Source organism: Anomaloglossus baeobatrachus, chromosome 2 (genome assembly GCF_048569485.1).
Source record: "Anomaloglossus baeobatrachus isolate aAnoBae1 chromosome 2, aAnoBae1.hap1, whole genome shotgun sequence".
NCBI classification, from domain to species: domain Eukaryota; kingdom Metazoa; phylum Chordata; class Amphibia; order Anura; family Aromobatidae; genus Anomaloglossus; species Anomaloglossus baeobatrachus.
Genome location: NC_134354.1, coordinates 738,125,906 through 738,143,857, shown reverse-complemented (window position 1 = coordinate 738,143,857; position 17,952 = coordinate 738,125,906). Strand labels below are relative to the sequence as shown.

Genomic DNA, 17,952 nt, shown 5'->3' with positions numbered 1-17,952 from the left:
ACCCAAGTCCCGACTGAAGACAACAGCCCAACGAGGGGGATAGAAAGCTACCACTCAGGCAGAGAGATCACACGGGCCAGCGTCTGCGAGCAAACGGGCTCTCCCAGCACACACCAAGCCGGGGAGCGGACTACCATCGCTGAAGCATAGGCAGTCAAAATCTACAAAACGAGGTGCAGGAGAAAGGCGGGGACCACTGAACCTTGTGGGGGACCAAACGCAGCCGGCTGCGGGAACCGACCACCATCCTTTTGGTTTACCAGAGACTCCGGTGTATCTGTCATAGTGAGTACAACAGTGCCCTCGGGCACCGCACCGCACCGCACTAACACACCGCACCTCGAAACCATCGGGCCCCGGGACCATCACCCCCTGCCCACGGAGGGGTCAACAACAGGCTGCACAACACCGTCCCCGGGAGCCTAGTTAACGGCAGCGGTGGTGTCCACATTCACCACAACCCGTGGGTGGCGTCACAAACTTAAATCCCTAAACACCACGGCCCCGGCCGTGAACCTCCCCACCGAAACCCCTCACGTAGCGCTAGCCTCCCTTCAGAGCGACGTGACCCCGGAGTCACCCACTGACGAGTCCGGATCTGAGCGGCTCGGCTGCCAGCCGAGCGCGGGGCGGTACAATTGCATCAGGTTGGCCAAAGCCTTTCTTAGTCCCCTTAAGGCCACTTTACACACAGAGATAAATCTTTGGCAGATCTGTGGTTGCAGTGAAATCATGGACATATTGTTCCATATGTACACAGCCACAAACCTGGCACCGATTGTCCACAATTTCACTGCAACCACAGATCTGCCGCAGATTTATCTCTGTGTGTAACGTGGCCTTTAGAGTCTTCTTAGAACACATGCTGCTGCGCCTTTAGATGATTTAATAGAGAAATTGACTATTTTTTTTCAATTGCTAACATATTCTGTATTTTGTTACAATAAGAGCAATCCATTAAACCTATATGTTTTTGATAAGAATTATTGTGGTATCTTCATTAGGGGTACTTTGCACACTACGACATGGCAGGTGCGATGTCGATGGGGTCATGTCGAAAGTGACGCACTTCCTGTGTCGCTCTCGACATCGTAGTGTGTAAATCCTAGATGATACGATTAACGAGAGCAAAAGCGTCGTGATCGTATCATCGGTGTAGCGTCGACGAATTCCATAATTGCAGCGACGTCCGATGTTGTTCCTCGTTCCTGCGGCAGCACACATCGCTGTGTGTGAAGTCGCAGGAGCGAGGAACATCTCCTACCTGCGTCCCGGCTGCAATGCGGAAGGAAGGAAGGAGGTGGGCGGGATGTTTACATCCCGCTCATCTCTGCCCCACCGCTCCTATTGGTCACCTGACGTGTGACGTCGCAGTGACGCCGCACGAACCGCCCCCTTAATAAGGAGGTGGTTCGCCGGCCAGAGTGACTTCGCACGGCAGGTGAGTGCATGTAAAGCTGCCGTAGCGATAATGTTCGCTACGGCAGCTATCACAATGATATCGCAGCTGAGACAGGGGCGGGGACTATCGGGTTCGGCATCGCAGCATCGGCTTGCGATGTCGTAGTGTGCAAAGTACCCCATAGAGTATCACATCTGATGAACAAGTCCTTGAACTTAATAATATATACACCGAAAGTATATTTAAAATAGGGAGCTTAGGGTAAAGGCTTAGGTGAGTTTCCCCTCTCGCTATTGTCAGAACGTTCCTTCTATACCATCCCCATTGTCACCTTTGCGTTGCACTGGTCGCTGAGCATCTGTACACTTTGGCATGACATTATAACCAGGCCATTCTTTTTTCACCGGATCTTGAATGGATCCTGTACAGGCCCTTGTAGAATGGGTGCAGAGCCTGTTCCTCAGTTTGGCAGACCTACGGTCCAGGGTTTTGCCACCACAACAGCGGGTCTTTCAACCAGCTATACTATACCTGAACTCAAAGTGGCGCTTCCGGACAGATTTTGCGGGCGGGCAAATACATTTTTTGTTTTCTCTGAAGACGGCAAGTTTGATTTAAAGCTCCATCTACACCCTGGGCCTTTTCTCTTCTGACCATTTCTCTTCGGCTTCAGTCAATCAAAGAGTTTTTGGTATCCCTAGGCCATGCCTATAATGACCCTGAACATGTCTCTCTTGCCGCGTCTCAGATATGCAAGCTCCAGCAGGGAGACTGGCTGGCAGAGGAGTTTTGTTCTGAATTCCAGACCCGCAACCCGCTTTTAAAACCCTGGGACCCTGCCAAACCAAGGGACATGCTCTGCACCAGTTTTACAAGGGCCTCTACAGGACTCATTCAAGATCAGGGGAAAAAAATGGGCCGGTTATAATGTAATACAAGAGCGTATAGATGCTTGGCATGCAGCACAACACAAAGGTTACAACGGGGATGGTATGGAAGGAAGGCCCTGGCGATAGGAAGAGAGGACACCTCCTGCAACTCACCTGAGTCTGTACCCTAATTTCCCTATGTTAAATATACTTTCTGTGTATAATTTTTTAAATTCAAAGACTTGTTCATCAGATGCAATTGTCCAATGAAGATATCATGATAATGCGTATCAAAAACATAGCGATTTAATGGATTGTTCTTATTGTAACAAAATACAGAATATGTAAGTAATTGAAACAAAATAGTCCATTTCTCTATTAGATCACCCCATTAGATTCCCCACCCATCTTTCCTGAGATCCTGGAGATCCTGCAGGCACAGCAGCATATGTTCTGAGAAGACCGAGTGAGTGACCCCCCTGAGTGTCATATGATGGGTTATTTATATGTTTCCTTCCTTCAGAAAGGCTCAAGGATGCATTGGTGTTATATGAAGCTCTTGAAGCATTAGAGGCCGCCATTGCTCTGGCGATATGTTTCGGTTGATGCCTCAAATACCTATTATAACTCTGCCCCTGTAGTGCTTTCTAAGTCCTTCCTTTAAGCTCTGATGAACCCATGCAGTTAAGGGGGGGCTTCCTCTCATTCTGGATCCCTTGTGGTTCACCGCAAGACAGGGTGTGTTTCTTCTGTGGTCATAAGGGTCATTTTATCGGGGTCTGTCCATTGTGTACTAAAAAGTAAAGGAAGTCGTCTGAAACCTTCTGACCCCAGGTTGTGTGGAAGATTACAACCTGGGTGTTTATATTTCCTCCGCATTATATTTTACCTCCTAAGATTGTTATAGGTACTAACACTGAAATCATATCTATCCTTTTGGATAGTGCGATGGGATCCAAAATGATGGTGGGTTCTTGGTTTTCATGGACTCATGGCCTCTCCTGAAATATGCTGGCTAAAGCCCGCTACACACGCTTCAATATATCTCACAATCCGTCGTTGGGGTCAAGTTGTAAGTGACGCACATCCGGCATCGTTTGTGAGGTATCTGCGTGTGACATCTACGTGCGATCAGGATTGAACGCAAAACCGTTGATCGCAAACACATCGTATCTTTGTCTAGAATTGAGCGTTTTGTTGCACGAACCTAGTCAATTGTAACATGTGACATCCCTCATACAATTTTGATTTCTGATGCTATGTGCGCAGGTGTGCGCTCTGCACCGCAGCTTAAAAAAGGTCCGCTTCAGAGCGCAGCTGAAAAGCTGCGTTCTGAAGCGCCTCACAATGTCTGTCATTCAGTAATCTCTGTCAGTCGGTCACTATCTCTGTCCCTCACTCTCTGTCCATGTCAGTCTATCTCTCTTACCCCCTCTCTCATACTCACTGATCCCCGATCCCCGGCGCGGCGCTGCACAGCATTCACACTGCTCCGGCGGCTTTTACTATTTTGAAAAAGCCGGTCGCCCATTAAACAATCTCGTATTCCCTGCTTTCCCCGCCCACCGGCGCCTATGATTGGTTACAGTGAGACACGCCCCCACGCTGAGTGACAGGTGTCACACTGCACCCAATCACAGCAGCCGGTGGGCGTGTCTATACTGTGCAGTGAAATAAATAATTAAATAATTAAAAAAAAAGGCGTGCGGTCCCCCCCAATTTTAAAACCAGCCAGATAAAGCCATACGGCTGAAGGCTGGTATTCTCAGGATGGGGAGCTCCACGTTATGGGGAGCCCCCCAGCCTAACAATATCAGCCAACAGCCGCCCAGAATTGCCGCATACATTAGATGCGACAGTTCTGGGACTGTACCCGGCTCTTCCTGATTTGCCCTGGTGCGTTGGCAAATCGGGGTAATAAGGAGCCGGCACTGGCAGTGTGAGAGCGGCGGACGCTGGTAACGAAGGTAAATATCGGGTAACCAAGGTAAGGGCTTCTTGGTAACCCGATGTTTACCGTGGTTACCAGCGTCCGCAGAAGCCGGCTGCCTGCTGCCTGCACACGTAGCAGAGTACACATCGGGTAATTAACCCGATGTGTACTGTGGCTAGGTGTGCAGGGAGCCAGCGCTAAGCGGTGTGCGCTGGTAACCAAGGTAAATATCGGGTTGGTCATCCGATATTTACCTTAGTTACCAAGCGCAGCATGCTTCCACGCGTCGCTGCTGGCTGGGGGCTGGTCACTGGTTGCTGGTGAGATCTGCCTGTGTGACAGCTCACCAGCAACCCATGTAGCGACGCTCCAGCGATCCCTGCCAGGTGAGGTTGCTGGTGGGATCGCTGGAGCGTCGCTTAGTGTGACGGTACCTTAAGTTGGATCCAAGAGAGGGCCTATAATCTGATTGGAATCAGAGAAGGGTATGAGTTGAAAATGGTCTTAACACGCCTGAAGTGCATTATGAAAACTTAGTCATGTCTTTATGTTTGACGAATGTCTGCGCCATTTTTCAACATGTCAATGACATTTACCATTGCCTGGTGGGTAGATTTGTGGTGGTATACCTCAAAGATATTTTGATTTACTTGTCCGAAGTCAAAACACATCATGTACCTTTCAGGCAGGTACTACATATAGTACATGATAATAAACTGTATGCCAAACTGGAAAAGTGTGTATTTGCCGTGCATGAGATGCAATTTGTGGGTTTCCTGGTGTCATCTGCTGGATTCCGGATGGATCCAAAGTCCATGCTGTTCTGGAGTGGGATCCTTTTGAAAATCTGAAAGCACTACGATGCTTTCTGGGGTTTGCTAATTATTATAGGAAGTTCTATAAATATATAAAAAGACTGTCCGCACATCCAACAGGTGTGAACAGGTGCTAGCTGAAAACACAATATAACAACAAAACATATACAGCTGCACACTAAAATGCTAACAATGAATAAGGGAACTCTGGCATTGCATTACTGCTATAGGAATATTTGAAAAAAGAGATATTTATCATATGTATTGGCCAATGAATATGAGCCCAGTCACCATGGCAATGAACATCTGTCCATGCTTAGTGGTGCTTACAGAAGCAGTGGTGAGTGGGGCTGGAGGCATACAGATTTGGTGGGGGCTGTAGGCATACAGATCTGGTGAGGGGGGCTGTGGGCATATAGTTCTGGTGAGGGGGGCTGGGGGCATACAGATCTGGTAAGGGGGGGCTGGAGGCATACAGATCTGGTGGGGGGGCTGGAGGCAAACAGATCTGGTGGGGGGGCTGGGGGCATACAGTTCTGGTGAGGGGGGCTAGTGGTATACAGATTTGATGAGGGGGGCTGGGGGCATACAGATCTGGTGCGGGGGCTGGTGGCATATAGATCTGGTGGGGGGGCTGGGGGCATACAGATCTGGTGGGGGGGCTGGGGGCATACAATTCTGGTGGGGGGCATACAGTTCTGGTGAGGGGGCTGGAGGCATACAGATCTGGTGGGAGCGGCTTGAGGCATACAGATCTGGTGAGGGAGGCTGGAGGCATACAGATCTGGTGGGGCTGGAGGCATACAGTTCTGGTGGGGGGAACTAGGGGCATACAGATCTGATGAGGGGAGCTGGGGGCATACAGATCTGATGAGGGGGCTGGGGGCATACAGATCTGTTGGGGGGGCTGATGTCCCTTGCAGTAGTGTGCCCTGCAGTAATAAGCGCATTGTTTAGTAATGTGCTCCTGCTGGTTCTGGTGTACGGAGCGGCCGCTGCTGGATGTTATGGCTTCACTGCAGTTGAATGCTTTACGGCGCCACAAAGCATTCAACTGCAGTAAACATCTGACAGCAGAAGCGGCGGCCCCGGACAGGTGAGTATACAGCAGTGTTTGTGTCTGTGTTCATTGTATGCATGCGTGCGTATGTGTGTGTGTGTGTGTGTGTGCGTGCGTGCAGTGAGGACCTGGAAGCTGGAGCATGGTTCAAACTGTGGCTGCGCAACTGTGCTGCAGTGCATGCCGGAATAGGTGGACATCCACAACTGCTGATTATATATATAGATGTTTATAGTGCATCTCTTTCTGATTGAGCACTCCGCCTTATAACCAGGCTGTGTTCACTCCCCTTTATAGCTAGAATCTAGCTTCCCAGACATTTATATATTTTATATATTATAGGAAGTTCATTGGAACTTCTTGTTGATTATCAAACCTCCCTCACTGATATGACTACGAAAGGTACAGACTTTTCTAGGTGGTCCGACGTCACCTGTCGGGCATTTTCTTCTTTAAAGAGATGCTTTGCTACGACACCCGTGCTCCTTCCAACTTAATGTTTCACAACCATTTATTGTTGAGGTTGATGCATCCGAGGTGAGGGTGTAGGCGTGTGTTGTCTCTAGGACCATGTTCTGGTAAGTAGCATCTTTGTGCATTTTTTTATCAAGGAAGTTGTCGACGGGCAAAAGGAAATATGATATTGGCAACAGGGAACTGTTGGCTATCAATCTGGTATTTGAGGAAAGGCAGGAATTTTTGGAAAGGGCAGTTCACCCTGTTTCTGTGACTACTGATCATAAAAATCTTCTGCCCCTTGAATATGCTAACCACCTTAAAGAAGTGGTTCACCCACCTTTATTATTGGCCATAACGATATTATGTTGAGAAACAAGGTTTTTCTCAAATACCATGTGTTGCCAATAGTGCCTGTGAGTGGCGCTATTGTGGACTACTCATCCCCATCGCTTGACCCCCGGGTTCCGTGACCTCGGGGATCCGGTGATGTCACATCAACTTCCTGCTCACCTTACATCACCACAGCCGGCTCTAGTCTCGGTGAGTGACTGGGCTGTGGGCGGAGTTTTACCGCATCTCCTGCTTGTGCGCTCTGCAAGTGAAGGAGGCGTGAGCAGGGAAGTGCTAGGCTGTGATGCTGGGCTTCTCAACATAATATTGTTGTGGCCAATAATGGATATGGGTGAACATTCACCTTAATCTTTGACAAGGTGGGCCTTATTTTTTACCAGGTTTAACTCCGTGGTTACCTATAATCCCAGGGTTAAAAATTTTAAAGTTGATGCATTCTCCCGGAGTTTTTCTGGGAGAAGTAGCTTGGATGACTCTGTCTCTAGTTTACACAAGGGGGTGGTTGTCTCTATTGTATGTTCTGAGCTTGAAGGTGAGGTGCTGAAGGTTCAGGGGGACGCCCCTGCTTCCTGCCCCTCAGAAATTATTTGTGCCCTTGCAGTTGCACTTTAAAATTTTAAAAGAACAAAACTCGGTCCTAGCAGGACATCCAAGTAATAAAGCGACCATTGATCTCCTTTCTTGTTATTTTCGATGGCCAAGGTTGCATAAGGAAGTAGTGGAGTTTGTGTCTACCTGTAATGTCTGCGCACGTTCTAAGATATCTCAAACTTGTCTGTCCGGGTCTCTCCTACCTTTGACTATACCTAACAGACCATGGACTCATTTATCTATGGACTTTACTTCTGACTTTCCTTCGTCCTCTGGAAAGATGGTGATCTTAGTAGTGGTGGATAGATTGAGTAAAATTGCAGACTTCTTTGTTTTACCTGTTCTCCCAATTGAAAATCTTTAGCTCATTTGTTTGTTTCTGAGATCGTGACGCTTCACAGAGTTCCCTTTTCTGTGGTGCCAGATTGGTGTACCCAGTTGGTCTCTAAATTTTGGAGTACGTTTTGTTCTCGTCTGGGGGTACATCTGTCTTTTTCCTTAGCATTTTATCCTCAATCTAATGGGCAGACTGAATGCTTAAATCAAAGTTTGGAGACTTACCAAAGATGTTTTGTGTCCGATAACTATAAATATTGGTCACTCCTTAGGACCTGTTGAAGCGCAAGCAAGCGCGCAATAGCCATTGTCCTCTGAGCTGCTGCACCCGGTCTCTTCCCCACGGTTTTTATGCACACGTTTAAATAAATGGGATTTTCTAACATTGACTGTGTGATCCTTCTACTGGTTTTCATCTTGGAGATATCCTCACTGTGGAGCGTGCACCCTGAGCCAGCATTTACCTCCAGAGGCAGACTTTCTTCTTTTACAGCAGTATTACAAGGTAACCCCACAGTAGTGCAGGACTGCTTCCTCCCTGGTTGATATTTTAAAAATTGGTCATCTTACCTACCTTTGGTGGGTTTGCATTAAATAACCGTCGTAATTAATCCACTGGCAAGTCACCCTTTTTTGGTGCCTACGCGTTCCACCTTCAGTTCTGTAACTGAAAGTATAACACGCTTGCTCTAATCCTCTTATCCCTTCTACCACCATTTTTATGTGCCGGATTCTAGTCCCCATAGACTTATATGGGGAACGACATCTGGCCAGATATCCAGGATCAATTCTGGGCTAGAACCGTTTTGTTTTTTGTTTTAAAATCCGGTTATTCCTGTTGTTCTTGGATATCTGCGAGTTCGGCCATCACTAATCTTCACAAGTACCTCTCTATTGACAAAACCCTGAGCCATTGATCAAAACTGTCAAACTTAAAAAAACCCTGCTTTTAATCACATAGTAGCTTTCTTTTTGCTTCAGTTAAAAAAAAAATAATCTTTGGTATGGGAAACAAAATTAGATTTTATTTTCAACAGTTTTAATAAATGAGACTTATTGTTCAATGTTGACGTTTATTTTCTCATTTGTATGTGCCCAGCGACAGTTCATCATAAACCAGGAGACATACACTCATAGAATGAAAGAGTCAACATTTTGGTACAAAAAGTTTATTTAGTAACAGGTTTGTAAACATTTGAGGTAAATTAACATTTACATCAACTTGTCCTTACAGAATTTAATACACAAGGCACTTCCTTAAAGACAGCACTTTAAACAATCTTGCTGCTATCTTTGAAATTACAAGTCCCTGACTGCCCAGAAAGACTATTTCCTTTTATTATGAGGTTTTGTAATGAAAAAAAAATAAACAAAAACATCTTTTAGGCAACAATAAACCTCTTTATAAGCTTTCGGTTGCAGCACAAACCTCTATACGTAAATCAATGTATGCTTCCAAATTACATTATTCATGTAAATGTTGCAGATGGGCTGAAATTTCTTAAATATTATTCTTAGACTAAAGTATTATTTCTGTACATTTGGAATATATGTTCTTGACTTAAAGAGATTTTATTGGAAAAGGTATTGATATCCTATCCTTAGAATTGACCATCAATGAATCATTGAATGAGGTCTCGCCCTTGGGATCACTACTGATCAGCGATGGGGCCACGGTGCTAAATTGAATAATACTATTGCGGAACCAAGCATGGCCACATATGAGGACACCTTTTGTGTCTTCTGTACTGATGATCGTTGGAAGTCCCGGGGAGCAACTTTTGACTTATGCTAACCTAGGTATCCCCCTTTAATTGGATAAATCAAAAAGGTATTCTGTGTATTACAACAGTCCTATAGCGGAAAGATTTATTTCTTAAATACAATAAGCAACTCATTAGATACATGTAACTCTGAAACAAAGTGGATCATGAACTGCTATGACAGTCCTTTGTCTAGCCTCTAATTCTTTGAACTTCTTTGGTAGAGTTGGTTGACCACACTTTTAGAACCACCTGAGAAAGTGTAGACACATCCTTGATAAAAAAAAAACGTTTTGCATATAAATTACCAAATATCAGTTGCTAATATGGATCATGATTCAAAAATAGAACCTTTAGTGTTTTGGAATTATACAAATGAAGATCAAAACATTTAGGAATCATCTGTATTTTAGTATCTGCAGAAGCCATAGCAGCCCTGAAACATTTGGGAAAAGTTTTAGCACAAAACTGATAAAATAATTAAAACATAATTTACTCATTTCATTGTGGGAAGGTGCAAATAAGCAAAACAAATTTGAAGACATTGTAAAATTATTGCAGTAATAGTTAATGAACTACATTTTGGGGACTATAGATTTGTCTTTGGTTTTTTTTCCCTGCATTTGAATAGGTAAAAATAATTCTGTGATTATTTTTTTATAATTTCACTGAAATTGAGGCCTGGCTGCCTTAAAAATCACTAGTGCAAGCTTAGAATTTTATTACATACCCCTTTATTATTAAAGTGTAACTGTAATTTTAGGAGAACTTGCAGCAGAATGTCTGTCTCTGCCTCTAGCTCCTCCTGATTTTTTTTTATAGCGTCATTGGATTGAGACTTTGGCAGCCTTAAACATCACCAGTGCAAGCTTAGAATTTTATTACATACCCCTTTATTATTAAAGTGTAACTGGGATTTTAGGAGAACTTGCAGCAGAATGTCTGTCTCTGCCACTAGCTCCTCCTGATTTTTTTTTATAGCGTCATGGGATTGAGACTCTGGCTGCCTTAAAACATCACCAGTGCAAGCTTAGAATTTTATTACATACCCCTTTATTATTAAAGTGTAACTGTAATTTTAGGAGAACTTGCAGCAGAATGTCTGTCTCTGCCTCTAGCTCCTCCTGATTTTTTTTTTATAGCGTCATTGGATTGAGACTTTGGCAGCCTTAAACATCACCAGTGCAAGCTTAGAATTTTATTACATACCCCTTGATTATTAAAGTGTAACTGGGATTTTAGGAGAACTTGCAGCAGAATGTCTGTCTCTGCCACTAGCTCCTCCTGATTTTTTTTTATAGCGTCATGGGATTGAGACTCTGGCTGCCTTAAAACATCACCAGTGCAAGCTTAGAATTTTATTACATACCCCTTTATTATTAAAGTGTAACTGTAATTTTAGGAGAACTTGCAGCAGAATGTCTGTCTCTACTTCTAGCTCTTCCTGATTTTCTTTTTCGAGCTTTATTGAAATTGGGACTCTGGCTGCCTTAAATCATTACTAGTGAAAGCTTATTAAAGCTTTCATTAAATTATAATTATTATTATTATTATTAAAGCTTATTAAAGCTTTTATTACATACTGATTTATTATTAAAGTGTAACTGTAATTTTAGGAGAACTTACAGCGGGAATGTCTGTCTCTGCCTTTAGCTCCTCTGATTATTTTTTTATAGCTTCATTTAAATTGGGGCTTTGGCTGCCTTTAGTCGTCACTAGTGGAAAGTTAGAATTTTATTACATACCGCTTTATTATTAAAGTGTAACTGTGATTTTAGGAGAACTTGCAGCAACATGTCTCTCTGCCTCTAGCTCTTTCCTCCATTGAATCTTATGAGCACCAACTGCTATTTGCTTTCTCAGTAATGTAGAAATCTTTCTTTAGTGAATACAGATTTTACACATTTTACCTATGAGTGGAGATTGAAAGATAAATCCAAGAGGAGATATCTCTGATAAGATATGTTATAAAGTTGCTTTATTATAATGGTTACGCTAGGTATTGCAGTATGTATAAACAGTATCTAGTAAGCTAGAATTTCATCATATAATTGTCTGTATGGAGTAGAAAAAATTAAATCTGAATTGATAGAAAAAAAATAAATGGAATAATTATGTAGCATAAAATAAACAAAATCTAAGATTAGAAATTGACCAGATAAAAAATTTAAATTTCAAGTTCTACTGTTCCCCAAAATGTAAACCATTAACCTAATTATCAGTTTTGAAAGATTATATATATATATATATATATATATATGTGTGTGTGTGTTGTTTAAATTTGCTATTGAAATAATCTGACTTTTGTTCTTCAAACTCCAGGACACATACATCCAACATAATTATGTGTCACAAAAAAACATTTGTTGAAACCAACACAGAGAACATGGTGCAACAATATTCTGAAATAAAATATGCCTTAAAAATACAATTTTAAAGCAGTGATTTCTTAAGAAAATGGTTTGTTTTCTTTAGATCAACACATTTTAAGTAAATTTCTCATTTTGTTGTGCAATTAATAAGTCAAATAGATCACTGTAACACTTTCAGAAACCAAAATTACAGATATATTGCACACATTTCACAATAAAAATTGGTGCAAAAAAAGCATTTGAAATGTAAATTCATGATGTGGGGATTTTGGAAAATAACATTTTACCTTGTATATTAGACTTCAATAAATTTAGATTATTATTCTATGTTCTGAAGTCACACTTACATAGACTTCATATGATTTTATTGAAGTTTTTGTGAAAAAGTCAAATCACAAAAAAATATTTCTTAATAAAAAAAAGTAACTTGTGATTTGCCATAAACTATAAATTGGGGGGAACGTAAACATACTGCATTACTTATCATTTTCAAAGTGCAACTCTTTCTATACTTTAGAAGTCTAAAACAATTCAATGTTCGATCTAAATAGATAGAAATCTTCAACCAGCCCACCTGTTCACACGACCAGTAGAATTTTTGGTATAATTCCACAATCCTTACTTAATAGTAACTTTAGCTACCATTGTGTATTAAAGACAATTGACCTGAATACATGACGGGAATTTCTATCCAATGGCAATGATTTATCTTGAAAAAAAAATACTTAGGGTATATTATGACATTGTTTGATTTTTCAGATAGAAGACATCACTTTTTTTGTAGAATAGCAACGTATATATGTATATATATTTTTTGTTTTCTTTCATCTAATTGCTACACGTTTTCTAAAAATATTAGTTCCCTACTTCATCTTACAAGTACCATTGGTGATCATGTTCGTCAGTGTTGTTCTATGACAATAATCTTTGGAGTTATGTACAACATCTTCATCTCATCAGATCATTTATGCTAAGATGTAACTATCAAAGTTGGAGTGTCTTTTTTGGTAGAAGACGTTTCATTATAAACCATGTAGTTGGTGTTGTCATCATGGAATAAATAGCTTAATCTTAATTATCATTTTATATCTTGCATCATTTTTCTGTTACGGTATCTTGGAACATTGATAACATGCAAACTGTGAGTTGTAGATTTGACTTTACATTACAGACTCTAATTAATAATGCCGTTAAATGAAAGACTGATAAATTAAACAGCAACATAAAGACTAACTGTAGTTAAAAAAAAAAATACAACAATACAAATGAAAATATCAGACTTTGTAATATATCTTATCAGACAAATTAGCTTCTTTCTCTGCCAGAATTGATCAGGCACTATCAAAATTCTCAATTCACAGATCTGTGTTCAGTGAAGACTTTACCAATACTGAGATATCGTGTTTCCCCAAAAATCAGACAATTTTTTTATTTTCTGCTTTGAAAATTGTGCTAAGGCTTATTTCTCGGATAGTTATTATTTTTAGGGAAACACAACTAAGCTTACCCCTAAAAGAAGTCAGTGTCAAAGACTTTCCTCGGTTGCAGGTTTTTGTGATTGGTTCTGAGTCTGTCTCACTTTGTTTTGTGAGATGGATTTCCTTTCCTTTCAGGAGGAAAGGGTTAATACCACGTTTCCATCAAACAGCTCTTGACTCCTGGTCAGGTGTTTCCGGTTTGGACCATGCCCAGGTCCTATTTATACCCTCAACTTCCACCAGAGGGTGCGGGTTATTTCCTATCATTTGGAAGCTGAGCCAGGAGGTGGAAGGAGCTGTTCTTACTCTCTCAGTTGTGTTTTTGGCTGCAGCATTGGGTTTTGCTGCAGCATTTTCAGGTGTGTTTGTTTAGGTTTGGAAGTTACCCAGTAGACTGTTATTCCCCCTCTTTATGTTGCTTTCCCTTATTCACTTTAGGGACTCCTTTGTGTGTGGTTGCCATGTGTATGAGTTATCATAGTTGTTACACTGGTTTGTCTATTTTTGTCTGTGGCATGTAGTCTCCTGTCCATGCCCATTCCCTCTGGGTGGTGGGTTGTGGATGGGGATCATAACATCAGGAAGAAGGACGGGAGATTGAGCCTAGGTTGGAGGCCCTGACTTCCCTACCATTAAGGGTACCTCTAGGTGTTAGGATGAGTGCAGGGGCCCCAGGCTTAGGGCCAGTATAGGCTTCCCTGGATTCACCTAAGACACCCATGACAGTCAGACACCCTTCAGGAGAATCGTACCTACCAGGTCCCAGACATCTGCATCGCTGTCAGGTCCCCCTGTGTTCCACAGTGGTTGCTCCCCCTGCTGGCCAGAAGCAGTATCACTGACGCACGCAGAGTTAGTAAGAGGAGAGTGATACTGCAACTTGATATGTGTGTGTGTGTGTGTGTGAGTGGCATGATACTAGGACCTGAGGTGTGTGTGTGTAAGAGCTGAGGGATACTGGGACCTGATGTGTTTGTGTGTGTCTATGTGTGAGAGAGCGGAGGGATACTGGACCCAATCTGTATGTGTGTGCATCTACCTATGATTTCTTAGCTCTGCTGCCATTTGATTCTAGTAGAGCTCACACTAATTGGACTCCCACCTATCTGACATTTGTAGAGTATCTTCATCTACTATTAATGTTTGTGATGAAGCTGCACTTTAAATCAGATCTCCTCCTAATTTACAATATTGTACCTATAATAAATCAAAATATGCTGAAGTTTTAATTAATTTTGCCCACTTAACATCTTGATTGAATGCCATTGTATCTGCTAAGAATAGATGAAATTGAGAACACGTTTTATAGGATACAGGACATACATTTTTAAACAAAAAGTAGGAGTAGACCCCAAAGACATATTGTCAATGTATATTTAATGTCCTTTTATACAATTAGTAATGAAGAAGCTTGAAAATAACATATATAAAAAATGTGCATTTTATAGGATGTGCATATTTTGTATGTAAACTTGTCATTTTGAAACACTGGTTAGTTGGATAACCTCCCTAAATCTGATGACAATAGCAACAAAGTAAAAAAAACTTATAGGAGAACTACATTGGCGGATTCCCAAGTTTTTAACAAAAAAAAAGGTTAAATTGAAAAAAATGGAGGCATATAGTTTTGTCATAAATGTATTATCCACATCTTGAACTGATGCGTAACAAGACTTGAGTTCTTAAAGAATCTCCCTGAACTATGACTTATTGTGTTGCTTGTTTTTTTTTTTTCTTTAAACCACAATCATGTTTTTAGGTTTTCCTCAATATTAGACAGGGAATAATTCCATCACCTGTGCAATATTAGGGAAATCCTGAAAACCTAATTGAGGAAAACCTGAAAACATGATTTGTTGGTGGGTCTTGAGAATTGGAGTTGAGAAACACTGCTTTAGATCATTTTTGAAAAATTATAGTTTGGATTTGATAGACATATGCTGTTTTATCTTTACAAATTTACCTTAGCTTAGTTTTCAAATTCTTTTAATTGTTCTTAAAAAAAATGAAATCTACTCTAGGAAACAAGGGTAGATTTTCAATTTTGAAAAGGGAGAACCATAATTTATTAGGTGGTTTATTAGTTTGTTAGTTGCCATCAACAAAGATGACTGTATTGACCATTGTCTTACATGTCTCATTGTGCACATAAATTATATTAATAAATTATATTATAAATTAAAATCTGAAATTTTTATAATAAGTACAGTTTGGAATTTTTAGTGCTGTAGTGCACATTTAGTGCTGGCTTTTTGTTTTTCTTCATTGAATTTGTGTGTGGCTGACCCCCACCTTGCTATGCACCCCAATTTGGGATGTATTCCACCTGTCTAGATTTTGGCGGTTGGTGGCTGTTCACATTCAGTCATCAGGCCTTGTCCACAGGCTATTTACTTCATGCAGCATTTGCTTGGGCCTGTCCCGCCCACAGCCATGACTCAGTCATGGGGACGGGATTGAAAAACACCAAGTAAGTGCTCCTAAGAGCAGTTCTACTATTTCATATGTCAGGCCGCATGTCACATTTTATAAAAATATTTTAGTGTAGGACTACCCCAAAGAGATTTGCCGTGACGTGGCGGGGTAGCTCAAGAAATTGCAATTTTTTGCCAAAAATCTCAAATTTTTACAATAAGTGCAGTTTGGAATTTTTAATGCTGTAGTGAACATTTAGTGCTGGCTTTTTGTTTTTCTACATAAATTATGCCATAGACACAAGTTTAAACACAACACTTGACTGGATGCCCTTGTAGAACATGCCACCATCAGGGTTTTGTTATCAGTTTTCCACTTTTTCTACTTGTAATGCAGGAGCCTAAATATCAGAAATTTTACTATTGTAAATTTATACACTAGAGACGTCAAAGAATAAGTTCCCCACTTAAACATATTTTATCCAAAAATCACAAAGTGCCATCTACAACTCACAGTGTGCAATAACAGCAAACTTGAATTTTCTTCCACCATACTCCCATCATTTAATGATATATTATAATGGTTTGCAAAAATTCATTCAGTGACAGAGGTGACTACAGAAGACACCAGTATCACTCAGTAGCTTAACAAATTTTTTTTTTTTTTTGCCTATTTCCATTTTAATGTGTACCCAGCAAATGTTTCCTCTAAAATTGTAGGCTGTCTGCTTGTTCTAGCTTCATTTCTACACTGCTAAGTCATCTGACCTAGCTCTGCTACTGCTGGACTTACTAGCTCTGCTGAGCCTTCTTGTGTCTATCAACACTGGAGGCTGGTGCATCTCTACAGTGGTGGTGGCTGGTACATCATCTACTTCAGACCTTGTGTTACTTCCACTTCTCTCAACCACCGGAGTCACCACTTCATCGCTCCCTCCCTCATTTCTCCCACTGCTTGGGGCAGAAGTAGTTGCACTGCATGCACTGGCACTGCTTGATCCCGGTTTTCTTTCCTGCTCTACTGTCAGGTTGGCCCAGTTCTGCTCAGTGGCAAGGGTATGTTGGTCAAGATGACCACTGAAATAAGATGGGTCAATAGCCTCTTCAGCAAGTGATGCTATTTTGAAATCAGAAAGTGGAGATCTAGCATATACATGTTGCATGGTTGGAGGGGCAGCGGCTGCATCAGTATAATATGGCGGAAAAGCCATACTTGTTGGGGCAGTTCGCGATAGTGGGCTAGAAGGTTCTGCTTTATTGCAAGCAGGGTCAGGGACATAACGGTTAGTCATACCTTGCTTGAGTTTCTTCCATCCCAAGTGATATATCTCTAACATATTCAGCAAAAGAGACACGCAAGCCACTACAAGCATAAATATGATGAATATGGTCTTTTCTGTTGGCCTGGAAATGAAGCAATCCACAGTATTGGGGCAAGGCCAACGGTTGCAACGATAAAGCGGCTTAAGTTCAAAACCATACAGGAAGTATTGTCCTACAATGAAGCCAATCTCAAACAGAGTCTTGAAAATAATATTGAAGACGTAGGTGCGGAGGAGGGCACCTCCTATTCTGATTTTCCCCCTTTCATCTCTAATAGGGGGTTTTGGTTTTTCCTTCTTCTCGACTCCCTTCCTAAGAAGAAGTTCCGTCTCTTCATTACCTTTTATACACTTTTTTAGCTCTTCCTCTTTCTCTTTTTTCTTTTCTTCCATCCGCACAATGTGCAGGACATGGCCCAGGTAAATGAGTGTGGGGGTGGATACAAAGATAATCTGGAGCACCCAGAATCTAATATGAGAAATAGGGAAGGCTCTGTCATAGCAGACATTCTCGCAACCTGGTTGCTGGGTGTTACAAGTAAAGTCAGACTGCTCATCCCCCCACACTTCTTCTGCTGCTGCTCCTAATACCAGGATCCGGAAGATAAACAATACAGTCAACCAGACCTTTCCAATGACAGTAGAGTGTTCTTGCGCGTTTTCTAATAGTCTTCCCAGGAAACTCCAGTCACCCATTGTTTCTGTTTTCTAACCTAAAATATGAACATGTAAAAGTTAATTCTGGAGAAGCACTGTTAAGAAATTGAATACATTGTCCATATACAGT

General features: G+C 41.7%; 1 protein-coding gene across 1 annotated transcript; it reads right to left on the bottom strand.

Annotated features, from left to right (window-relative positions):
- Nucleotides 1-16,589: 16,589 nt before the first annotated feature.
- Nucleotides 16,590-17,861, bottom strand: GJA3 (gap junction protein alpha 3). The gene has a single exon (XM_075334645.1). The coding sequence runs from the start codon at nucleotides 17,859-17,861 to the stop codon at nucleotides 16,590-16,592; it is 1,272 nt and encodes a 423-aa protein (XP_075190760.1).
- Nucleotides 17,862-17,952: the final 91 nt, after the last annotated feature.

Excerpts from the sequence above, each read along its gene's own strand:
- GJA3 (XM_075334645.1), bottom strand. The coding sequence starts at position 17,861 with ATGGGTGACTGGAGTTTCCTGGGAAGACTATTAGAAAACGCGCAAGAA.